A 27373-nucleotide genomic window follows, 5' to 3' on the forward strand; every position below is an offset into this window, starting at 1 on the left:
GCAGCTATGGTCTGTAGGAGTCCATTTGGAAGGGGCAAAAATACGGCCTGCGGAGTATGCTTGGATACATACACCTAACACCTACCTAGTCTAGCCATAAATTCAGTCTCTCAGTAAAATTATAAAATACATACAAACTGAGTAAAGATATTAAATTAAATTTCACTTATCAAATAGAGAAACTGATTACGAATAAAAAATGCCCAATGAACACACACTACTTTACTTTTTCACCGGGTGCGGTTCACTGCTTCACTGTATATAACAACTAAGTGTAAAGCCTGAGTGGACGCTCGAAGCGGAGCGTTCGGCGGGGCGTGCAGCGTGGCGTCGGGCTCACAAGTGATGTAAGCAGCGTGCAGTGCGGCCGCTCCTATACGTTTGCATTTGTTTCACATGGACGCCGCACGCCCCGCCCCGCTGCACGCCCAACTCGAGCGTCCACTCAGGGCTTACACTAATGATATTTAATATTGGAGTCATATAAAGTATAGTATAGGTTAAAAAAATAGACAGAGATATCCCCATGTTTAAAGAGAAAGGTGGGGGGGGGGGGGACATAGCAAAGAAGAGCAAGTACAACAGACGAGCGAACATTCTGATATAAATAAATATTATAGGTCATTATGACACAAATTGACTTAAGTCATATATTATTTCTCTTTGGTTGTAGGTACTTAGACAACGATATATATATAAATATAATATATAAATATTTATAAAACTTAAATACATAGACACCCATGTCTCAGGAACAAATATCCGTGCTCATCAGCACGCCCTTACCAGGATTTGAACCCGGGACCTTCGGCTTCATAGGTAGGGTCACTACCCACTAGGCCAGACCGGTATGGCTACACAAGTTGTTCAAAAACATTTCCCATAGTTCTTATGTCGGGGAGAGCTATGGACATTTGTGTAAGTTGCGTGGATCCATATTTTTACACTTGACTGAGGTACCGTAAGATATCGCTCGGGCTCCTCCCTTCCGACGAGTCGGAAGCCAGTGTTGCTCGAAAGTTGTGTACGATTGTCAGACAGGTCAAAGAGAATTCGAAGTAGAGGTGTATTGTCAAAGAAAACTTTGTAGCGACGTAAATGTACTGCCATCTTTCGACAAATAATTAAAACTTTTAGAACGCCATTTGACTTTGATCCTTATGAATTCACTATATGTGCCCAATTTGTTAAATATCAAAAAGTGGCGACATCTTACCGGGCACTACTTGATTTTTTTTGATGGCGCCACTTTTTGATATTTATCAAATTTAACTCATATCAGTAAAAGAATAAGGATCAAAGTCAATCGGCGTTCTAAAAGTCTTAATTATGTGTAAAAAAAATGGCAGTTAATTTACGTCGCTACATAGTTTTCTTTGAAAATACACCTCTATTTCAAATTCTCTTTCCCTACAAAGAGAATTTGAAATAGAGGTCTAAGAAAACCAAAAGAAGTACAAATAATATATTTTATTTTATACAATAATCGTGTGCATAACAAAATAACTGACGTTCTATGAGACAAAGGCGGTCGCGAACTTCGAAATTCAAAAATTGTAAACTCGAACTATGCAACAGATAGAAGGAAATATAGGGAGCGTGCATGAACTGTAGGAGGCAGCTTTCAGATTTTTGGCGCGAAGCGTAAATGTAATGTTTATTGTTCCGATGTAGCCCACAAGATGGCAGAACCTACTATGCACAAGAAAACACTTGACGTGTAAATGTGCCTGTTTATGGTTCCGATTCAGACCACAAGATGGCAGACCCTCCAACGCGCACGGTCCCTATATATTTTCAAATTTCGATTCTCGCTGTAACCGTCAAGGGCGGCCCAAACCCGCAAACTTTACTTAGCACAGCCTTCCGTAAAAGGGAATTCATATATTTAATTTTATTTTTATAACATTATTGAGAAGCAATACTGAAATAACCAAAGTAAACCAAAATGATGTTAACGAAAATAGTTTCGTTCCCTTTTCAACACATAAGGGAAAATCTACCTGTGAGTTGATATGTTTACCTACCTTTATTTACTTAGATCAATTTCAGCATTGTTAACCTCAAATTCAACTATAGCGTAAATTATTTCACATTATTGTTCTTTACCGCGATCGATTTACAATTAATAATTGTTTAAAACATTATTACTACCAATAATATTTAAAGCACAAAATTAAGTGGGGTAAAATATATAAGACAATCTTTTATTTTACCCCAGAAATGGGGTAAAATTAAGTTCGTATCATTGCCCCATTCAAACGAAAAGTTATTTCAAAACTCCACTAAGTGAAAAAATATTACTTACGATAATATTTTACACATCAAAATACAAGTGTAGAAAAAATGGCATCGATGTTAAAACATTAAATAAACTAAGGTCCTTTTCTGAAAGACACTACTATGACCTCGTCACGTGCTTGAAGATGTAAAACTTTTTTTTTTATATAGGAGTCAAACGAGCAAATGAATTCCCTGATGGTAAGCAACACCAGACGAGTCGTATGTTGCCGGCATTTAAGATGGGAGTACGCCCTTCTCTTGAAGGTATTATCGGTCCGGAAATACCGCAGGCGACAACTTATTCCACAGTTTACCTGTGCGAACCTTACCAAACTTGCCAATAGTTTCCAGAAATTCGCGACAAATTTTTAGAAAATTTGCAAAGTTTTCAAAAATTTGTGACAATTTTTTAATTTAACTATAATTTCCAAAAATTTGTGACAAATTTTTAGAACATTTGCCAATAGTTTCCAAAAACTTACAGAAAATTTAACTTTTAAGTTACGGAACAAGGACATAAATATTGTTCACAAAACACTGTAATATAAGCATAAGTAAAGGAACCAAACACTACTCATGTTCTGTTGGAAAGTTTCCAAAGCAGCGAAATTTTTAATTTTGTTTCTGTGAACGATGCTATTAAGAAGTGTAACTCTCACAGTAGATGTCGCTAGGGTTTCCCTAAGACTCATATATAGTGGAAATATTCGATGTATTGGGTAAGGCCTTAGTAGCTCAGATGGCAGAGCACTGGGCTAGCGATCCAGTCGTCGTGGGTTCAAGTCCCACCCAAAACAGTAATTTTTTTAATTTGTTTCTAAGCGATTTTTTTTGACATTTTTGTGTAAGAAACGAAATATACGTAATTATAAGTTTCCATTATTACTCCCTTTAAAAACGAGGTATTTACCGTGTATATTTGTTATACCATATTGGCGGCAAACAAGCATACGGCCCATCTGATGGTAAGCGGTCATCATAGCCTATGGACGCCTGCAACTCTAGGGGTGTTACATGCGCGTTGTTGTTGATATTTGTTTTTACGATGCAATGACGCCATTACAGTAATATCTTTCAGGCATCATGTCACGATAACAATTAATACATTATATATAAGTAAGCATCTATATACGCTATCTATTTACATTTTAAGCTACATAGTCTCGATCAGTCATCGCATATCCATTTTACAATAAATTTAATATACATATTAATTTTAAAAATGGTACAGTCACGTCTGAAAATATATATACGGGCAAAGTGTCAAAAATATGTATACACGAAATAATTGCCCATATATTAAGGTAGTGTATATATATTTTTGGCACTTTGGCCGTATCGATATTTTTAGACGTGACGGCACTGACCACGCTAACTGTACACAAACTTGGCAGTAAGAACTGCGTTCATATCCCTATAAGCTCCATCCTTCTTAGCACTTGGCATGAAAACTTAGCGTGGTCCGACTAAGGATTCTTTTGATAGTCAAAACCTATGTTTTGTTGAGGATACCGACAATATCCGTATCAATATCAAGGCAAATCGGACCTAGAATGAAATCACGATAAAAAGTTGTAATATAAAATTACAAATTTTATATAAAATTTGGCCGCCATTTTTTTTCCGTAGTTTTTGACTATAAAAGATCCTAAATTACTAGGGTTTCAATTTGATAATATCAACATTCATAGAATTTGCAAATTAACAATTAAAATTATATCAATAAAAATCACGCACGTGTTTAAAATGCGTATCTTTGAATTTTAAATGTTAACGTTGTCCTGTGCGTTATATATGAAAAGATAAAATATATATGAGAACAATGTGGCAAAAATATGTAAACTCTATTGTTAGGCTCAGATATTTTTGCCCCTATAAGAATTGAATAAGTATATCAAGAAGTGTATCAGCATTGAATTATTCCACAATTTAAAAATTATTCTGTATCGAGACAAAACATCAAATATGAGGTATAAAATACTGAATTAATAATTAAATAATTCTATTGCTAAGTTATCTAGAAATCAGTGCAAAAAAACTCCCATTCATCCCATCCCATCTATTACAATTTTAACATTTGATGTGTCAGCCCTAAGCTTACATAACGTCAACTCAAAGGATTATTTTCATTTAAATATGGACTTCATGTCTTGGGCATAAGACACATTTTTGCATGGGCTGTTTTAAGTGAGGTGTCTATGGAATAGGGTTGCCTTGCACTGATTTTGCTATAAAGAAATGTTTTTGGTCGTAAGCCGATTCAGTCACTTATAATAATTATATTTTGACTGTGAAAATGATAATTTAATTGTGTGAGAAAATAAAACCAGCGAGAGCTTACGTCTATTTACACATGTATAAACAATTTTCCTTTTAAGAGATAATTTTAAATTTTTTAAAACATTCACTGTAAGTCAGCAACCCGCTAGGCGGGTTCTCTATGCGAAGGCTCGTAGCGCGTAGCTCGCACTGGCACTGAACGCATTAAGTGAGTCAGAATATACTTAACAAATTAACAAAAATAACGTAGTAAAGACGTCCATCGTTAGTCGTGAATGCCAATCGAAAAGTGAAAAATGTATCGAATGATATGCAAACAGAAGTAACAGAACGCTTGTGGCCTAGCGGTAAGAGCGTGCGACTTTCAATCGGGGGGTCGCGGGTTCAACGCCCAGCTCGTACCAATGGGTTTTTCGGAACTTATGTACGAAATAACATTTGATATTTAACGGTGAAGGAAAACATCGTGGGGAAACCGGACTAATCCCAATAAGGTCTAGTTTGCCTTCTGGGCGGAAGGTGAGATGGAAGTCGCTTTCGTAAAAACTTGGCCTACGCCAATTTTTGGAATTAGTTGCCAAGCGGACAACGCGAGGAAGATTATATGCAAACAAATAAATTATCTACGTTTCGATTAGTGTTAACATTATACGATGGTCATAACATAATAGCTACGCCTTTGGTGCTAAAAGAACAAATCTAATATAGAACTTATGTGCAAAAGTTACACAATTTAACAAAATAACTTATGTGAGAGCTCTATAAGGTAGATTTAACTTAAACAAGACCATATACTGTTCATTTATACTTTCCTAGTGTGGCTGTTATAATAAAAGTATCTCAAAAATAGGAACAAACGACGTATATTAAGGGCCACCCCCCTTCCCTCCCCTGCCTACGCCCATGCGTATATTTCTATTAAAAGAAAAACAACCGGTTTTTTGTTATCCCTATTTTTGAGCCACCTGGGCCACTACACTAGAGTTTCTCGAGCGTCGACGTCTAGTCAACTCTATGGTTGCTGCTCGACGCAACGTTGGCGCAACTGCGCAGCGACGCCATTTTCCATAGCGCTGACTACAGGCCGACGCTACGGCGCTAGTTTGGGGTGGTTCTATATTCTGCCCTCCTAATGTATAGAAAGTGCAACTCATCTTAAAATATCATTTAATTGTTTACTTTGTTCTCATACAATATCTCCGAGTTTCTTGCCAGTCCCTTAATGGGATACCCTCCTACAATTTAGGAGAGATTTAAATCTTCTCGGGTCAGAGGTGTAGGGTTAGAGCCGGCGTAGCTTTATTTGACGTTCATAATCGCATTGTAATATGCCTACTTGTAAAATAAACTACTTATCTTTATCTAATATGTCACATTGAATGATATTTCATAGTTATTGCACTTAACGTTAGAAGGGTAGTATTAATGACATGTACCTAAATTAACACTTAGCAAGCGATAAAAGGCAAGTCTTAATAATAATAAAACTTATGACAGTTATGAGTATCAGATAATGAACAGTTTTGGCACTCAGTGCTGAGTTTTAACGTAGAAATGTTATCTTTTCGTTACTTTTTTTTTGTATGTAAAATGCTACATTTGAATATACACGATTAAATGTATATGAATGTGTGTGTGCGCAAATTAGTTAAACATAAACGACATTAGTCACAAAATGAAATAAAATCCTGTCAATTATAGAAGAAGAAAACGAGATATAAAAATATTTGTTTTGTATACTACAGAAAATTCCAAGCATGTTTGTCACAGAATTACAAAGATTTTTAGAGCCCTACACTAGCGTCCCCCGAGCGTCGGCGTCTAGTCAACACTATGGCTGCTGCTCGACGCAACGTTGGCGCAACTGCGCAGCGACGCTATTTTCCATAGCGCTGACTAGACGCCGACGCTCAAAAGACGCTAGTCTGGTGGCCGTTACAGCGTATTACGATTTTTTTTTTTATCAACATATATCCTTTGCATTTTTAATTTAGCGATTTTCTAAAACAAGATAATTCGATTCAATCAAAAGATTTTTCTAAACAGATTTTTTGCTTCATTAGTTATATAAAATGGGGAATATCTCGTAAAGTTAAGCGTTTTTCGCCAATAAGTCAAATATATTTATTAGGCAATTAGGCAGAAGAGTCTATGGTTTACAGCAATTACAGCCAATCCAGACGGGTTGATAAAATTGACCGATTTGATCAGAAAAGAAATTGGCGTAAATCTTCAATCCGATCACCAATTTTATATTTCTGGTGTTATTTGAGCGCTCTAAATAAAATAAAAATCCCCCGAACGCGAATACTAGCGGCACAAATTTATATTCTTGCGTTCGCACCTCCATTTTATTGGTAATATCATATCAAACAAATTAATCAGATTTGATCAGAGAATTTAATCAGATTGGCGAAGTTCCCGTCTGGACTGGGCCTTAAATTTGTCGGGTTATTCCGGCCCACCCAGGTATATTTAAGTTATTTTTATAAGGTGCGTTGGGGTAACATAGATAGCAGAATAATCTTGAAAATAACAAATATCTATAAAACCAGCGGCACTTAATAGTTTAGTAACTACGTTACTGCATCGCTTACCAACGCTTGCTTGGTGCTGCTATAGTAGAAAGTTCTTCTAGTTAAGTAAATTTGTGCCATCTTCAAAATGACCCCACTTCACCCCATCGCACCTTAAGACTCATTATTCAAAAAGACTGACTAGTCGAGTGATAACTTCTTACTAAATTTCTGTGTTTCGAATGTTAACATCGGGTAGTTTATTATATTTAGGAGTAATTTAGACGACACGTGAACTATACTCTGTATCTTTAGGTATTTAAATAAAGGTAAACAAAATCTACCCTCAAATGGCTGCTTCAGTCAATTGAGGGTAGATGAAAATGATCAAATATTGTAGGTTAAAGTCAGGGCGTTCAGTGACAGATCCAGGCAGTTTTGTATTTGGTTGGTTAACCAATAAATGTTATAACTTATAACTACCCGAAAATGTACAAATTGTTTGTTTACCGTAAAACCACCCAACTATAGTCCAAAGCTCCCAACTATGGTCCACAAATAAACTCAATTTTTCTTGTTCAGGTGTGTATTTTACTATATTTTTGTAGTTCTAAGGCAAAGTATGTTTATAAATGGAAGGTAAAACTAGGAGTAAACCAAAAGGAACATTGGTATAGATACTTAATTTCCTTTTGAACTTGTGGACCATAGTTGCAGTATTGAAAAAGTGTCGTATAGAGCCCTCGCGATGGGAACAGCAGGCAGCCATACGAATGGAGTGGCGGGCTACTATAAATGCCAAAGTAGCTGATTTCGAAGCTCGTCGGCGCTTAGAGCTGGACGCCAAGCGCGACGATATAAAAGCCAGACCACCCGCGGCTACGCACTATAATTACGAAAATGGTGTGCTCACATGCCCGCAATGTTCGCGAACTTTTAGTAGCAAGATCGGCTACATCAGTCACTTGCGAGCACACCAGAGACAGCAACGGAGTTGATAGCAGTCGCCGTGGCCGAATCGGCCGTGGAGTTATTATTATTGGACTATAGTTGGGTAGTTTTACGGTACTGTTATTTAAATACCTAAAGATACAGAGTATAGCATGTGTGCAATCGAATACCGCAATATAATGAAACTCGTATGCAAGCTCGATACTCCATACAAACGTAGTTACGCTCTCATTTTTAAACGACTAGCTAGATTGCTCTGAAACTTTGTACTTACAATAGGATCAGGTATATAGACCTGTAATAAGTTTATGTAGCTTCACATACCATAGTAAAAAAAATACAGCGATTTTTTTTTCATACAAAACTTGCTTGTGCTCTATTTTGTTTTTTTTATAAACTGGATTTATGTAATAAAATAATTACAGGATACTCTGTATCTTTAGGTATTTAAATAAAAGTGAAAAAATTTGTACATTTTCGGGTAGTTATAACATTTATACAAACCGACTGTTGGTACAACCGCCTGGATCTGTCACTGAACGACCTGACTTCAACCTACATTTTGTTCATGTAATGTTTTCATCTACCCTCAACTGGCTTGAGCCATTAGAGGGTAGATTTTGTTCACTTTTATTTAAATACCTAAAAATACAGATTATAGATATAAGTCATGTCATTATATGTCCAAATTTCATTACAATCATACACGTAGTTTTAAAATGAGAACGTTAAATAACAAGACGAAATGTCTAATTTCACTTTTAGGAATATGTTTTTTCTTTGTTACAAGAGACAAAATGAGAACGTACCTGCGTTTGTACAGGAAGGTGAAATTCGGCCGGGGACTCTTACATGAGCCCTTATTCTGTGAAGACTTCTCTAAATGTTAACTGTTAAGTGAAAGACCGTATGGTCGGTAGTGTTAGTTCAGAAGGACCGCCTGGACTGTGGGCGGTGTTGCTATGGGACCCTGAACGGTACGACCAGGTCTTCATGGTGCTCCACTCGCAGTTCCGATATCGCTGCTGCAGCCTTCTTCACTGCGTTCGCTATCTGTGGGGACAAATATGAACGTGAGCGTAAAAATCAATGAAAAAAGCTCCACGTTACATTTATCCCTTTCTTCGCCTAGGTGGTTAAATACCGTTTTCATCACACTTGCACGAAAAAGATCTTATTTCATGCAGATGTGCTGAAGGACAAAGGCCTATTTTGTTCCCGCGTGAGTTATGGATTGTGAAAAAAAAGCTATAACTCCCTAGGGAGTTAAATTTTTTTTTTAAATATGTCACTTATTCATACAAACCAAGTAGCATAAATGAGTAAATTTTTTATTTTATTTTTTATTTTATTTAAATATGAAACAAACGGTCATACAAAAAATATTATTACAGTTTCTTATCTTAATCTAGACCTATAGTTTCCATGTTTGTTAAACATATCTTTATATAGAAGCACGAAAGTACCTATCTACGTTTAGGTTCAACTAAAGTAAATTAGTAAAAAAGTATTAGTAAATTAGCTAAAGTAAATTAGTTAAAATAAAGCAGTAAAAGTAAATTAAAATACTGACGTTTATAATTTAATATTTTTGTTTATGTAAAAAATTATTTAATATGATTAATTTAACAGCCGGTTAAAATATTTTTACATAATTTTCAATCGTGGCTGAATGCCAAATAGGTCTGTGCCTTCGATGCCTCACCTGTCAAGAAATTACAAAATGGCGGACGAATGTTTGATATGTCACCGTATTTAAGAATTATTTCGCTTAAAATTTAGTTTTTACTTCGCAAGTGTGATGAAAAACATTGTGTGTCTCCGGGGGTAAGAATATTGCAAACTCGGGTCTTTAATTCCCACACCTCAAGCGCTCGTTCCTACTTGTCGGATGTCGGGTCCGGATTTTAATCGGACGTCCCAGTGGCAAGACATTTTATATGAAGCTGTTCCCAACACCGATTTTGTGTCATGAGAAGAGAAAATGCGAATGGAAACAATGCTACGCAGAACTAACGCGTTTGGAGTGTAGAAAAAAAACGTGTCGAACGTCGCTCGCCTACGGCTCAGTATGGCGCTGTTTAGCCGCCCGTGCGTCCCGGCCGCCATTACCGCGCAAACTAACTTGTTACGTTTTAGAGTACGCGAGCGCGTGTGGATATTTTAAACTTATTATTATAATATCACTTACTAGCTCTTTATCGTCATTGCTCAACGGTGGTTTAGACAGCAGCGCATTCCGCTCCGCTAAGGGCACGTCTTTGAGCAGGCGCGGCGGCGGCGGCGGGACGGCGGGCGCCGCCGCGACGCGGGCCGTGTACGCGCGGACGCGCTCGGAGTACGCGCCCGGCTCGAGCGCGTATGGACCGAGCGCGCCGACGTCTATTACGTTACTGAAATAAGACAAATATAAATTCAACTTAACAACATTGTTCAAAAATTCAATTTAAATTATTAAATATTTTAGATGAATATATCCGTCTCGCTAACGGAAGCGGCTCCTAAAACTAGTGCGATAAGGACAACGCTATGACAGGCGAAAAATCCTACGTAAAAATCTCATAAAACGATGTTTTGTACTCGACTGTTTCCTTCTCCAAAACTTAACCAAATGTAACGAAATATTGAGATCTATATGGTTACGAAATTATCTGTGTCGGACTATTTGCTTTTTAGGCTAATTAATATCAGTTTTGAATACCATGCTTCTCTTTGCGGCCTATTAAATTAGGCCGTTTTTGCGAATATTTGAAGTGCACTAGCGCCTTAAGAAACAAAAAAAGCAAAACAGTCCGACACAGATATTTATAATAATAATATGTGTTGAAAAAATTATTGCTCTAGCTTCAAAAACCACGGAGGAAACAGTCAAGTACGTTTGTATGGAGAAATGACCACTCCTGTTACCTCAAGTAGTGAAACTCATGCAAAACTCCCAGAGATCAGAGGGTCTGCCCCGAAAACCGTAATTCGCAAACTGCGGGGATCTTTCTCTTTTACTCCAATGAACACGTAATTAGAGTAACAGAGATAAATGCCCGCAATTTGCAAACTTCGATTTTCGCGGTTATAGCCCGGGACGCACCATAACTACACCGTATGAGTCAAAATACCTATAACAAGGCTTCTGTGGCGAAATATATTCTCATAGATACTCACTAAAAACCTATCCCTTACCTTTTTATTACCTTTCCCTATTTTGTGTCAGCAAATAAAATGTTTTGTTTCGTTTGTATCAAATAAGCTACAAGGTTAAAGTTTTTTAAACGAATAATTTTTTATGTCAAGTCTAAACACCTTTGAACTATACTTATTACTTAATCTTCAAGCATATCTATTTAAAAACGAATTATTTAAAACAAAAACATTATTATGTAGTATAAACATACACACTCCAAACCACTAGTAAATTATACATGCCTAAAGTTTAAATAATAGTTTCATTTTAAACCTTATCTCTTCGAGTTAAGGTGCAATTTCGTCCAATATTACGGCTAGTATAGGAAATAATCTTATCTCCAACCAGCACATTGCCATTATGTTTATTAATAACGATATAAAAATGGTTGAATACGGAAACTGTTTAGCTGAATACGTTATTTACGCGTTTTTTTTTATTATTGTTATTTTTTGGTGGTTATGATTTTAATTAACGGTTAAAATACAAACAATTTAACAATTCTATTAGAAATGATAGAACAAATTAAATTTTTTTTTAGAAAATATGTTAATTTGTTTTTATTTCAAGTAGTTTTTTTTTTGGTGAGCAAATAACCCGACCAAATTACGTAGGCTGTTTTTGGTATGTTGTTAGGAACGTCAAAACGTGTTTTTAATTTTGTCGCATTGCGTATGTTCTGTTCCTTACGGGCGCACGCGTATAGCACATCTATATAGGATTCTACCACCTATGGCCAAGAAATTGTCCAAATTTTGCATGTAATTTACCAACCGAATACTTTATCACCTACTGTACCTTAACACCCTTTTTTTTTAACACGCTTTTTAGTGATAAGACCGCCTGTTTTTACCTGGTTCTATTTTCCTTTAAAATTCATTTGTAGTTTTACATGTATGTAAAATGTATAATTGTTGGTGCAATAAAGAATATTTACTTACTTACTTACTTACTTACCCTGTACTATAATGTGTTGTATTCTGGTAAACAAAATAATTCTGATTCTGATTGTGACAAATTCAGATTAGGATGGAACGGGATACCTTTTTATATGCCTTTGGGTGGCTAGAAGTGTTATAACTTAGGCTTTTCTTACGTGGCAGTCTCATGGAGTATCCTGTTAAGTGCGCTTTGCTCGTCGGGCTTCCGCGGCGGCGCGGCCGGCGCCGGCGCAGGACTCTCTTGTGTCTGTTCACTCACTTCGAGCAGATGCGTTCGTTCATTAACCGTGTTTTCCTGAAAATTATAAATGTAAAGATGGGTGCATTCAAAATAAAATAGCCTTTATTTACGATCCCTTTCTTTCTGTGTTGCATGCTAAACACTTCCAGGGTATAACATAAATATAAATAATAATAATAATAATAATTCAGCCTATATACGTCCCACTGCTGGGCACAGGCCTCCTCTCATGCGCGAAAGGGCTCGGGCTATAGTCCCCACGCTAGCCCAATGCGGATTGGGGACTTCACATACATCTTTGAATTTCTTCGCAGATGTATGCAGGTTTCCTCACGATGTTTTCCTTCACCGAAAAGCTGGTGGTAAATATCAAATGATATTTCGTACATAAGTTCCGAAAAAACTCATTGGTACGAGCCAGGATTTGAACCCACGACCTCCGGATTGAAAGTCGGACGTCATATCCACTCGGCCACCACCGCTGAACTGAAAATATAAATAAAATAAAATATAAATAAAATATTTAAATATTTTAGGACATTATTACACAGATTGATTAAGTCCCACAGTAAGCTCAATAAGGCTTGTGTTGAGGGTACTTAGACAATGATATATATAATATATAAATATTTATAAATACTTAAATACATAGAAAACACCCATGACTCAGGAACAAATATCCATGCTCATCACACGAATAAATGCCCTTACCAGGATTTGAACCCGGGACCATCAGCTTCGTAGGCAGGGTTACTAGCCACTAGGCCAAACCGGTCGTCAAAACATATAAACTGTATTCAAATATAAAAACATAGTTAAAATATAATAATAATATTGTACATGAGAATTTATTTTTATTTTATTTTGGTATCCCCTTCTGGGTATAGGCCTCCTCCAGTTTTTACCATGCATCTCGATCTGCGGCTAGATAATGCCACCCCATGCCGGCAGTTTTCTATATGTCAACAGCTTGACTTGAATGGGCGTCCTGAGTGTCTGTCACCAGTTCCTGTTCCTCGCCATTCCATCACTCGTTTCGCCCATCTTGAGCTATCGTAACATGCAATGTGTCCTGCCCATCAACACTTCATTTTTTTTACATTTTATTAATGCATCAATAACTTTAGTTGTTTCCTGAATGTCTTTGTTTCTAATCTTGTCTTTTATCTTGACATTGAGTAGCCTCCTCTCCATCACTGTCTGACAAACTGAAATCTTTTGGGCATTTTTCCTGCTAAACTCCATGTCTGGCAGCCTAAGTATATGTATTCATTTACATATTTGATGCTTACAGATATGGATATCGATGGGTGCATTAATACATTGTAATTATTCCGTTCCATCAGCTGGAGGCCGAATTGGGCAAAAACGTAGATGTCAATCTCAAGTGTTATCAATATTGATAGCAAACAATTTCTAAATCATAACAAATGTGACTCATCCTTGAAGTAAGCAATATATTAAGATTGTTATTTTCTTTATAGTTTTGATATACATATATCGATACAATGTAGAATACAAAATGTTGAAAAAGGTTAAAAGTAGAGGTAAATAACAAGTGATCTTATTGCTAAAGAGTAATCTCTTCCAGATAACTCTTTTTTTTTTTTTTTTTTTTTTTTATGGAGGATAGGCAGGCGTTTGACCACGATCACACCTGATGGTAAGTGATGATGCGGTCTACGGTGGAACACGCTTACCTATGAGATACCTATTTACTCTAGCCTTGAAGAGATTCAGATTGTACTCATACGGAAACACAGACTCGGGCAGGGCATTCCACTCCTTGGCAGTTCGCATAAGGAATGTTGAAGCGAAACGCTTCGTGCGTATTTGTGGAATACCTACCATGAAGCGATGCCAAAGTGCCGATTGTCTTGAGTATTTTAAAATGCGAAATAGAGATGTGCGATAAAAAACAATGAAAACTTAATAGTTTCATGTTTAATGACTTCAGGTCCAGTCAAGTGTAAAAATATGGGTGTTCACATCTTACGCAAAAATATGTCCCATAGCATCTTATTCCAGTGTAATAAGAGCGTAGTACCATATTTATGAGACGATTTATTCGATACATATTTTTGCACTTGACTGTCCATGGTTTTTTTTTTTCAATTTACCGTTCAAAGTAGTAGTAGTTTTAGTGCTACAAATATTCCAGTGCTTTCTTTATAAAAGAAATAACTAGTTGTCTTTTTTTCACATTATACGCTGAAATTACTTTTTTTACAGACATCTTCATTACTAACTATAATTTTTTAATATTTTGTATTGATACATGTGTATCGGAAGTAGATAAATGAAAAATCCCTATGACAGTACAAAAATGCCACTATAATTTGGTCTCTGTTTATTACCTATTTACAAACCTCTCCAGAAAGTGGAGGGTTGTGGAAGAGGCCTTTACCTCCTAAGGGTTCTGGTGTGTTACCTAACAAGAATTAATATTACGTTTAAGATCCTAGATTAAGTATTTTGTAATATTTTCACCCAGAAATAAAAGGCTTTTTTATTTTTATTTTATTTTATTTTAGTTACTAGTCATTTTGACAATAATTAATATTCCTATCATTTTATTGATATTGACTTACGTATAGTGAGTTTCACTTATCCTCGCATTTTATTATGTTAAACTAAATTGCACCCGTCAAACCTTGTGAAAGTTTTTCTAGAAGACTTTTCAGTGGAATACAAACAAGTGTGAAAATATTGATTATCAAGCAGGCCATGAACTATGCAGAAATGAAATGCATTGAATAACAAACATTAAGATCCAATTACTGTACAGCACATCATTTACTGACTATAACACATGTTTAGGTATCCACACACTCATGAATGTCTCTATTGTGCACAGTTCATGGAAAAACCTCTTGCATAATTGCAGTTTGCACACATCATTCATGACATATTTACTGCATTTGATGCTTTACTGCATTGACATAAAGATTCACATTGAACACAGTATTTTCCACAAATATTTATAAACTGGCCAAAACAAGTTTTTCAGCAACAGCAGGCAAAAAAAAACACTATTGCATATTAAAAAGTAAAATTAAAAAGTTTTATACTTCCGGAAACGAAACGCAGTATATCCATTTAGACAGCCAACCATCACAACTCATTGTGACAAAGAAAAATGTTTATTTTAAATTGTTTGTTAGCAGTAAAACACAAAGAAAACATGCAACAGAATGCCACTGCGATGCAAAACAATGACACTACTGACACTAGTCCATCCGCTTCCATGTTCAGCATAATCCAATGAACTACGCTGATAATAAGTCACTCAACTATTAATTAACGATAAAAACTGACACAGTCAATACTTGTGCCCATCTTGCAAACACTGCAAAAAATGCCAAACGGATATTTTTGCTTTAAAAAAATGTTTATTAACACAGTAAATTTTCACGTTTTCACAACATTCTACGCACGTCTAACTGATTTAACACCCATAAAACCATTACCTGAGGGTCAGTCTCTTTGTGGCATAAACTGTAACAACAACCCATGACTGCGTTCTTCAGAGAGTCGAAGCATGAATGCAGCAGAGAATCCTCTTCGTCCGACTGCATAAATATTTGTGCGACTAACTTTTGTGGTTAAAAATAGATACGAAACTTCTTTTTTCGTAGCGGTGTTCAATCGCTCAAATCACAATGACACATTGACGGCACGGCACCATGACATAAAACGTCAAATGCTAATTAGAAGTATTTTTCTTTTTTAATAGAATAACAATTTGAAATTCATGTTTATCATTTTATTGGGATGAATATTATCAACATCAGTGTTTTTCATATTATGTAGTTATCAAATACACTTATTTTCTGAAATACACGATATCTAAAGTTAGATAATGGTAAGACTCATGCTAAAGTTATTCATGATTTATTCAGCAGAAAAATACAATGATTTCGTTCGGAAATATTTACCAAGTTTACGAATGCTGCTTTTGTTAGAGCGTTTTCCGCTTCAAGCTTCTTAAGAAGTATGTAATATGAGTCTATCTCAGTAATAAATGAAAGACTTCTATATAAATATATACTTTTCTTATTATTAATCTGTAGATAATGTGATATTATTCGTAAAAATGCTAAAGTTAGTTAAAACATCAGTTTAAATTCATGCACAGTAAGGCAAGCAAACTCCATAAAGGTAAATGTCACTTTGACACTTCAGGGCACTGTATCAACTGTCAAACTTGTAGAAAGTGTACAAGTGTAGCTCGTTGGAGTATTTCTTTCAAGCTGAACCGGAAAATATTAAAAAAATCAATTCGTCTTACTTAAAAACTTAAGGCAGTTCGAACTAGAGTTGATATAACTAGAAGATGCTCAGATATAGAGGAAAGAAGAATGTTATAGACAAAGTGAAGGAATTCGATGCATTTCCTAAAGTTCCGGAGGAATACGTCGACAGCACTCCAGTCGGCGGAACGTTCTCTGTTATCACTTTTTTTATTATACTGTGGTTAATTTATAGTGAAGTCACGTACTATTTGGATAGTAATTTAGTTTTTAAATTCTCACCCGACACTGAAATGGACGAGAAATTGAGGATAAACATTGACATAACGGTCGCAATGCCGTGTTCAAACATTGGCGCTGATATTTTGGACTCGACGTCGCAAAGCGTGTTCGGTTTCGGTGAATTGACTGAAGAAGACACGTGGTTCGAGCTTACACAAGAGCAGCAAGATGCATTTGAAGCTGTGAAATACCTAAATTCATATTTAAGGGAAGAGTACCACTCAATCTGGCAATTATTGTGGAAAAAGGGCCATGGGTCTGTTCGAGCTACTATACCAGCTAGGAAAACTAAACCAAATAGAAGACCAGACGCATGCAGACTACATGGTATACTTACTTTGAACAAAGTAGCTGGCAATTTTCATGTAACTGCCGGTAAAAGTTTACATTTGCCCCGCGGTCATATCCACTTGAACATGCTGTTCGATGACACACCACAGAACTTCAGTCACAGAATACACAGACTCAGCTTCGGCAGTCCTGCAAATGGAATAATATACCCCCTGGAAGGTGATGAGAAAATTACGAATAATGAAAACATGCTGTATCAGTACTTTATTGAAGTTGTACCAACCGATGTAGATACAGCATTTGAATCTATCAAAACTTATCAGTACTCAGTTAAAGAGTTAGAAAGGCCAATCAGCCATTCACAAGGTTCTCATGGTGTACCAGGGATTTTCTTTAAATATGATATGGCGGCATTAAAAATTAATGTTTACCAAGAGAGAGAAAACTTTCTTCAGTTTCTATTAAGACTGTTCTCTATTATAGGTGGTATTTACATTATTGTAGGTTGCTTTAATGCTGTAGTATTGAAAGTACAAAATGTATTTATTAAGAAAGCGGCGCCATCTGTGTTAAATCACACTCAGACATTTGAAAAAAGACCTGTTCAATTGAATCCGTTGCTGATGCAGACAGACCTTAATGTTCCTTTAGGGATAGTGAAGCAATGATAGCAAATAATTCTTAGGTGTAAGTTTATGTGCGAACTGAAATTTGTATATAAGAGATTATTTTTTTCTAGTTAATGTAAAGGCCAGAGATAACATAACCTGTGTTATTAAGTTAAAAGTCAAAGAATCAATGTTGTTTCCTAAAGATTACAAAAAAATTAAGTTAACAAAATCTTTAACTCTTTGACTGGCAAAGATATTGTCTTGTTGTTGGCATTGTATTGTTGTAAAGTAGGAAAGCGGACCCCGTCACAGTACGGGACAAACGCTAGGAGGATGATGACTGAGAAAGACATTGTCTGACGTGCACCCAATATCAACATTTGTGCATTCTGACAACGTTCACAATGACACAGTGCACACAACAGGCGTGGTGTTCAAAGGGTTCAGCACAAATATAAATAAGTGATAACATCCTTTTCATTACACTTAGTTTTTGCTTTGACAACCAATTTTAGACGTTTTATAATAAAATCTGTATTGTTATATTCTGAGCAGTTTGATGTGAAATGAATTTGCATGCCACTTTGTTATCAAGGTATGCTTACGATTAGGTACTGAGTAATTGCTAAAACCATAAAATGATAAAAACCCATTTATTCATTTATCAAGAATTGTTTTAACTAGATACAGTGAAACAACTTTTGTAAAAAAAAATTATCCTTATAAGTAAACACATTTTAACTATAACTTTGATATTAAACCTTTTGTAAATATGCAAGTTACTAAGATCGTATTATATCCAAATCTAGTGTTCAAACCTTAATTTAAAAACCTTAAGAACGAAATAGTGTATTACTGTACAGTCAGCATCAAAAGTAGCGGATGAAACAACGCGCCAAAAGTATCTGATATTCCGGATAACTTTCCAAAATATAGATAAATTTCTAAAATTCGCGCTCAGAAGTACCTATATCTTTTACAGTCTTAGTTGTTCTATATTAAAGACATCACTTTTTGTTAAGCCGTTACAGAATGGTAGATACTTATGAAACGTTATTTGATCCGCTACTTTTGATGCTGACTGTACCTATGTTTTTTTTTCTAGCACATATTTTAATAATATATGTATGAAAATGTGTTAATACTAATCAATTTCTATTCTCAGCTTTTACATTGACTTGAATGTTTTTAAGTGTTATAATATAAAGTGTATAAATATGGGTCCACACAACTTATTTAAATATATGTCCCATAGCTCTTAATTCGCCGACGTAAGAGCTATGGGACATATTTTTGAGCAACTTCAGTGCAACTGTGCACCTATAGTTTTACACTTGACTGTACCTAAGTAATGCGCCTAGGTATTTAAATTTAATATGAATTTATTGCTTTTATTTTATCTGTCATTATTAATAAATTAATTAATTTTATATTACATTTGTCATGCTTATGAGCAAGAATGATTTCCAGGTTTTGTAAATTTTGTTCATTATCCTCATGCCGCATACATTACAATGTACATTCTGTTTCAATGGAATTTCAACGTTCATATAAACAAACAAAGTAGCATTTCTTTTGTCACAATTTTCGAATAGATGAAATTCAACCCAGTTGAAAATACAACTAGCAACTAATTTCCTTTCCTTCTCTAGGAATTAATTTGTTTGGTGAGCGGCATGAGGGTATAGATATGTACCTTAGTTAACAAATCAAAAGATCTGGGGGCTTACCGCGAAAACCGAAATTCGCAAATTGCGGGTGCTTTTATCTTTCACTCTCACTAAGACATAATTAGAGTGACAGAGAAATATTCCCGTAATTGACGAACTTCGATGTTCGCGGTTATAGTTAAAGCCCTGCACATTTAGTTTATATACAAAGTTAAGTATAATAGGTACATTTTTGTAATTCCATTTTATACCTTTTTTTATATTTATGTATTTTATTACGACCTTGCTTATTGCTAAATTCTTGAATTGTTTAAATATATGAACAGTTGACTAAATGTTACCAGTTTCATCAATATAAATGTCCCCATTAAAATTTGGGCCACCATACCTTCTTTAGTTATTTAACAAACCATGACCTCAAAACGTTAAGCAAAATGAATTCCAAACTTTCCCAAGGCCGTACAATGTTTAAAAACACCACGAGCTTTTTAAACAACAATAGGGCAAAAGTTTAAACTTCCCCTTAAATTTCGCACGCGGGGAGAGAAGGGCATTTTGTAAATGGCCCCGATCATTCATCTCTGTCTTTCCCGCATGCTCCGTGCCGTTCTGTCTCTTGCGCACGCTCGCGCAGCGCCGGCCGCCGCTCTCGCCTCGACCAACCACACTCGCGCGGCGGCTTCGCCCCACAACGGACGTTTGGTTACGTTCGAAACACGAAATTCGCAACCGAAAAAGTTTTACAACTTTCAGTATCGGTTGCCCCGGCCCTTCATGACACAAAACTGGTACCAAACGTCAAAAACAGTGCAGTGAATACAGTGAAAAGTCTAAAGTGTTGTGTGAGTGAAGTTAACTTTTTTTTTGCGATCACATTTTACCGTTTCAATTGAACGTTACTGTTTCGTTCGATAAAAAAGCGCGTTAAAGTCGCGTTCATCGCAAGAGGGCCGTATATGGTAAAGTTTATTCTCGGAGGTGAAAGTAGACCTTTGTTAAGTGCATAAGGACGCAGAGCAACAGCTCGCTGCATTTCGCGAGGTGAGTGGCGTTTTGGTTATTTTGCTTTAAATTTACAGTTAACTTTATCTCCGATGTTTTTATTGTTGCGTTCCAAGTTCCAATGCCTACTGAGATACCGTTGTTTGACTCTGGTATCAACATGTAAATAAGCAAACACGTATGAAGTGCTGACATTGTGTGCATCGTTTATTTTGTAGATAGTTGGTTAATAAGCGACACACGTACGCTGATAAAAGTCTTACAACTCAATTCAGGACCGCCACGTTAACGTGTGCGTTCGCAAATTTAAAACATTTCGTGCTGCGAATGCACTTTCCATTCACAGCATTCCGCGTCGTTACATTTTAAATGTGGAACGTGAATGAACTAGTGTTCTATTTTCGAAATGTTTTCGTTCAAAAACCCACATTATCGTTAACGACGGTAACAGCTGAACGTTTGAAACTATGGTGCCATTCATGCCATGCACCGGCGACTGTAGGTCAGTGCCCTGTACCCTACCTGTTGACTCCCTGCCAAGCCGGTTTGCCCACTGCCGGCGGTCAAACTGAAAAAATATGTCAGGTTTCTGAACTGACATTGACTAATAAATGGTTTGTTTTTGTACGCATAACGTCTGCTCGGACGACTTCGCATTATGTCTGCCGAAAAAGCTGAATGATGACCAAGATAGGCGTCAAAAGTCATTAGGACGTTTTAACATCGTAAACATTCCTTAGATAATTGAAAAAGGTAAAGGTTTTATTCCGGAAATGTTCTTAGTAAAAACGGATGTGGCTGTCAAGATGATTTAAGCCCTCTTCAAAAAATATTTAGGGGATCCCCGTCCATAGATGACAAATTGCGAGACCATAGATAATAGCCCCAAAACGTTTTACGACGGCTATCTACATAACACAATGGAGGAGAAATGTACCATTTCTATTCATAGCTTAGTTTAACATTTTGTTACAACCATAAGTACCATAACAGTCATGAAAGCGTCACTAATACAAGTTATGTTAATTTAGTTATAATGAACGCTTAATTGTTTTTTAATAGCAAGTTTATTGACTTCCTCAGTTACTTTTCTAATCATTGGGAGTGCCTTTAAAAGCCTGTTATCGAAATAACCTACCTATTGACAACTATTACTTTAAACTAGTCTTAGAACGAATGATTGATGTTGTCGTCTCACTTGGTTTTAAAAACGTGCGTTCTATTTAAGAACAAAATAGAAAAACTTTCCTGAACAAACAGTTTTTGTTCGACCTTGAACTGACTAAATGTTTGATCACCGACAACTTTAGAACACCTCTTTTCAAAGTTACCTCGGTGACCGTGGCTTAAAAATACTTGTATCCAGGCTCATTATTTATTTAGAAAAAAAGATTGTAAGCTCAGTATCGTGAGCAAAATGCTTGTTCCTATTTGCTCGAGATGGTTCCCCAAGGGACGACGAACTTGCTAAGTGATGTACAACATACCGAGGGATGTGTTACACTTTTTGTATTATTCAGACCATTGTATGTTTCTTTCTAAAATAGTGTTATTTTCGGGGTTTCTGAACCTTTAGCTTTGCGCCCCTGGAGAATCATTTGTGTTTTTGCATGTGGAAGTTTCTTTTATTTATAAAATCAAGATTTTTGGCCCAGTAACCTTCCGGGAATCGGGCGGGCCTGTGGATATTTTGAAAGTTAACGATTTGGGTACATTTAGTAAAAACCTTTCAGCGTACAACCTTTAAGCAGTAGGTTAGGATTAGTAGGTTTGAAATCTGAACGTGCCTATAATGGTCCAGTAAGAAAATCGGGCTTCGAAACTTGAATAATGTATGGAAATAATCACGTGTCTTTTCGTAGCATCCTGTGATACCAATACATTTTTTCTTTTCGTTTAGCTTTTGCCGATGTACGATTATTCAGGGATCGGAAACCGGTATTTTTTGTATGGGAACGAAAACGGTATTTTTTCGTTCTTTGTTAATTATTTCATTTCTAATTGGGCAATCTCATAATACGAAGTCGTTATCTAAAAACACAACCGAGTCCTATATTTGGAGTATAAAATAAACCGAAATATATGTTTATTTCAAAGTTTTTCCAAAAAACCGGTTCCGATCCCTGCGATTATTGTCTTGGCCCCGGCCCAAACCTTGATGATTTTTTTCATTTGTATACTATTTCATGTATATACGAGTCTGACGAAGCCTACATTGTGTCCTGTGTCGATAATTTAGGCATGGTGTGAATATTCTATTTTGTCATAAATTACTTACTCCGTTGGCTCCGCGACCCAAAATGAGACTTGGCCTCCGACACGACACAGTGCAACTTTTCTCGGTCCTCTGCGGCTTCTCCCCAATTGTTGACTCGAAGTTAGAGCGGATCCGCCTCACCATGTCGCTCCAGCGATACCTGGGGCGTCCGATAGGACGTCCTTCAGCTAGGCGACCCAGGCATGCTCTTTTCAGGTTTCGATCTTCATCCTATCTCTCCAGATGGCCCAACCAACGGGTCTGTGAGCCTTACTTTCTCCCATGATAAGTTCAGCCACTAGGTCTTCAATTTCATTATTGCAAACTCCTTAGTCTCCTTACATATATAACCCGATCTTGCCATCCCTGTTCTATTTTCGAATCTCGCTCCGTCTGTCGCAGCAGCAGGATTTAGCTCTCCTACAAAATTCAAAAGCACTTCCTTCACTACACTTGCTATTTTTGAATTTAGTTTAATTTAAGCTTTGTGCTCCATCGTGATTTATTGTTTGGTTTAAAATAACCTTTGTAATCTTAGTTTTTTCTATTAAACTTATGTGTTAGCTATTCTTTCCAATTGATGTCATTTGTTTTACCTATGTTAACTCGATCAAGACACCAATGTTGTCCTTTGGATATGACATTGTTTCTTTCTTTATTGCAATAAAAAGACAACTTGGGAAACTCCACTAAGATGCCGCCATTGCCGTGATGCTCATGTGTCAGTCCTTGCCGCGCTATAGTGATGCGCTAGGCTCTGAACTGGTTGTAAAAATAGCGGTAAATACCGGTTTATTTCGGTTTTACTCCGAACTTTCATAAGAACACGAACGGTTTAAGACATTTATTGTTACCTAAAAACCCGATTTATTCGACGAGTGAAGAGACGGCCGGCCGATCTGGTGGGGTGCCGCGTAAAAATAGACACCGACATAAACCGGTTAATCTGACCAGAACTTAGTGGAAATGTTCTCCAATAAACCGGTTGAAAAATAAAGGTTTAGCGAACGAAGTCGAAATTTAATAGTTTTCTGATCCGACCGATCATAGGGCTACAATAGCGAAAACCTCATCATCGGTTATCAGTGTTTCGTTTTTTCGTAAGCTGAAGACGTGGGTTCGATTCCCGCCTCGGCGACTGATGGACTTGGTCAATTTTTCTTTAGTGTATGATATCCATATCTATTTCAGTTTGTAACTAGTCCGTTTAGAGAAAAAGTAAAAAGGGGCGATGAGCTTTCTATGGCAGGATAATTGTGGTGATTACTAATATTCGTCGATACTTCACCGAGGAGGAGCAGATGTTTAGTCGACCAGTTTGGCCTAGTGGGTAGTGACCCTGCTTACGAAGCTGATGATCCCGGGTTCAAATCCTGGTAAGAGCATTTATTTCTGTGATGAGCATGGATATTTGTTCCTGAGTCATGGGTGTTTTCTATGTATTTAAGTATTTGTAAATATTTACATATTATAATCGTTGTCTAAGTACCCTCAACACAAGCCTTATTGAGCTTACTGTGGGACTTAGTCAATTTGTGTAATAATGTCCTATAATATATATATATATATATTTTTTTCAATATATAATGTATATTTGAAATGCATACATTATTTTGGCATCTAGCGTTAGCACAGGTGTTTTCGGAAAGGAAGCTATTCTTTCCTTCTGCAAGTTCCACGGCGTTTAGTTTCAACAACAAGTGTACACTATACATCCGTTAGCAAAATGGATGTTTTTAACCACCGTTTTTTGTTTTTCAACAACACTAGTTCAGGGCATTGACATGTTTAAAACAGGATGCGGGGTGTTAGGGGTTTAGTAATCCGATATGTACTTGTCTGATCGATAGCTTGGTTTCTCCACTATAAAAAAAAAACATGAGACTTGTGACGGTTCTAAAATCGTAGGGAGATTTATGGAGTATCTGTTGTTTTAAAGGGTGGGTATTTATTTTAGGAAATTTGGAAGATTAAGAGGAATGGGGATGGCCGCTTTTTCATTACTACCGTTTACAGTTCAATTTGTAATGGTTAATTGTCAATTGCAATTAACTTTCGGCCAACACTAATAGTGTTGAAACTTGCTTTTTTGAGGTTAGATTTGAGGATATCCCGTATCATTTGTGGTATATTATACAAAAAAAACGGTCATATCGTATCTGGAAGAGCCCAAACTTGGTATGTTTTGAAAATTATTTTTGTTTTAATTTAAAAAAAGGCTAAAATGTAATGGCGTGGTATATTTTGAATCGCCTCATTGAGTCTTTTCATATGATACCACACAAGACAGGTTTCTAAAAAAAACCATACAAATAAAATTATGACTCAGCACTCCCCTCCTAAGGGATTTTTTTTAGGAACTGCGGGTCAAAAATGTTTTTTTGACCTCTAGTATGTGTGTGCCAAACGGCTAAACTGTACATCGATTTGCGGTTTTTTTATGCGTACACTTTACACTATGAAAGACACCGCAAACCACTACCAATACCAATACCAATACAGCTCTTGGTGAAAGAAAACGGCTGCCCGTATTTCTAGCGAGGTCCGACTGACTCAAATCAATGACGAATAAAAAAAACTACACTATCAGAACAATTTCACGCAATATCGGAAAACTCCAACAGGTGTTCCACAAGACACGCACAATGACAGACGTCACAGTGGAATGTCTATCAAACCTCACAGCAACTTGACTGTCTATCACGTACCTTATGCCCTTGAAATAAGGTACAAGTTAAGTCAGTTAACACTGGACGATGGCACTATACTTACCGCAATACCAACTGGAGATGAGGTCATAATGCCATATCTTTCACTCGTGGTTGGTTTTAATAAGGGTAAAGGAGATAGCATTATGATCTCAGTGGCCAGTTGGTGGCAGTTATAACAGCCTCAGCTAACCATAGACGTGCTTTACGTCTTTACGTTAAGGTTTATAATTAGTCAATGAATTGTGGACGATGATACGTGACATATGAGATATTGGATTATTTCATTGTTTTGTGTCGGTATCCGGTAATTGTAAATGCCTTAGATTATGATGGAATTGCTTTGTTTATATTAGTGCAGATATTAGTTCTGGGCGATATACATAGAAGGCACAGAACATAGGTTCCGGTAAAAAATAACTTTATAATAAAGGTATGAGAGGTAAAACTTTGTAATATTAAACTCGCTTAAAACTTATTAGAAATGAGTTTTTATCTATTCGGCTATTCGCTATGTGCACGACTGTCACGCAACCTAGCGTCCGCAAGTCTAGGGGAAAACATCAATGCACCAGGGATCGGAACCGGTTTTTTGGAAAAACTTTGAAATTAACATATATTTCGGTTTATTTTATAGTCCAAATATAGGACTTCCTTGTGTTTTTAGATAACGACTTCGTATTATTAGATTGCCCAATTAGAAATGAAATAATTAACAAAGAACGAAAAAATACCGTTTTCGTTCCTATACAAATAATACCGGTTTCCGATCCCTGCAATGCACTACATCTTATTAAACTACTCCAGACTAAAAACTACTGAACAGATTTTCATACGACTTTCATCTATCAATTCTTTGTGATTCTTGAGGAAGGTTTAGGTATATAACTTGTTAAGGTTTTGTGTAAATTGGTTGAAATATAACGATGTTGTCGGAAAAAATCACGCTGGCTAGGAGCTTTAATCGAAAACGCTGCCTAATCCGTTTTAGCTATAACAACATTAACAACACAATGTATGGTGGAGTTGTCTCTCTATCATGGGTCAATTTGTTATGGTTAATTTTCAATATTTTCAGTAATTAACTTTCGGCCAACACTGGTTATGGGCGATATATATAGCAGTCAGAACATAAGGTTCTGGTAATAACTTTATAATAAAGTTGTATGGGAGGTAAAACGTTGAAATCAAGTTTTAAACTCGCTGAAAACTTGTTAGAAATAAGTTTTTATCTATAGATTGGGCCAGGACTGACTCATTTCAAACATAGACCGGGAATCATACTGTCCTTGTCTTACGCCAGTACTAGCACCCAAATGAAAGGGATGAGTATTATTTTCCTGGTTCTTACTGACTGAGAAGTTGTGTTTGCCAGACTGTATGGAGTGAGCAATCTAAGCTATTTTCTCTATGTAGTTATAGACCTAAAACCTAACTAGAACAAAGACAAAACTCATTATAAATGAGCTAGCATTAGTTTACTCCAGGGATCGGAAACCGGTATTTTTTGTATGGGAACATAAACGGTATTTTTTAGTTCTTTGTTAATTATTTCATTTCTAATTGGGCAATCTAATAATACGAAGTCGTTATCTAAAAACACAACCGAGTCCTATATTTGGAGTATAAAATAAACCGAAATATATGTTGATTTCAGAGTTTTTCCAAAAAACCGTTTCCGATCCCTGGTTTACTCATTTATTGATTTTTAGGTCCAACATGATACCTCATTAAGTTTATTTTATGTTGAGGTAAAAGTCTTTGAATATTTTAATCATTAAATTTAAAGGTAGTTTCTGACGATTTCTATTATAAAAACAATTTCTCGCCAGTTGAAAATTCGTCTTTATAAACAAACCTTTCAATCAGTGCTTATTTCGATTCACAAGAAATCATTACGATCAAATGA

General features: G+C 36.2%; 3 protein-coding genes across 4 annotated transcripts in view; 2 read left to right on the plus strand and 1 right to left on the minus strand.

Annotated features, from left to right (window-relative positions):
• Nucleotides 1–8618: 8618 nt before the first annotated feature.
• On the minus strand, nt 8619–16068 carry LOC133524717 (ragulator complex protein LAMTOR1). 2 transcript variants are annotated; one of them, XM_061860856.1, is made up of 4 exons: nt 15861–16068; nt 12305–12444; nt 10222–10423; nt 8619–9083 (listed from the first exon to the last, which is right to left on the minus strand). In XM_061860856.1, the coding sequence occupies exons 1-4, from the start codon at nt 15966–15968 to the stop codon at nt 8991–8993; spliced, it is 543 nt and encodes a 180-aa protein (XP_061716840.1). In that variant the 5' UTR covers nt 15969–16068; the 3' UTR covers nt 8619–8990. The 2 variants fall into 2 exon arrangements, with proteins under 2 accessions (XP_061716840.1, XP_061716841.1); XM_061860857.1 differs by lacking the exon at nt 15861–16068 and adding an exon at nt 15462–15829.
• Nucleotides 16069–16542: 474 nt separating this feature from the next.
• LOC133524713 (endoplasmic reticulum-Golgi intermediate compartment protein 2) lies at nt 16543–19884 on the plus strand. The gene has a single exon (XM_061860851.1). It carries the CDS (start codon nt 16727–16729, stop codon nt 17882–17884), a length of 1158 nt encoding a protein of 385 aa, XP_061716835.1. The 5' UTR covers nt 16543–16726; the 3' UTR covers nt 17885–19884.
• Nucleotides 19885–20058: 174 nt separating this feature from the next.
• The window catches only part of LOC133524709 (uncharacterized), a 273866-nt gene continuing 266551 nt past the window's right edge, over nt 20059–27373 (plus strand). Inside the window, exon 1 of the mRNA XM_061860841.1 lies at nt 20059–20538. The gene's annotated coding sequence lies outside the window, so the exon portion shown is untranslated. The remainder of the gene's footprint in view (nt 20539–27373) is intronic.

This window comes from Cydia pomonella, chromosome 14 (genome assembly GCF_033807575.1).
Source record: "Cydia pomonella isolate Wapato2018A chromosome 14, ilCydPomo1, whole genome shotgun sequence".
Lineage (NCBI taxonomy): Eukaryota > Metazoa > Arthropoda > Insecta > Lepidoptera > Tortricidae > Cydia > Cydia pomonella.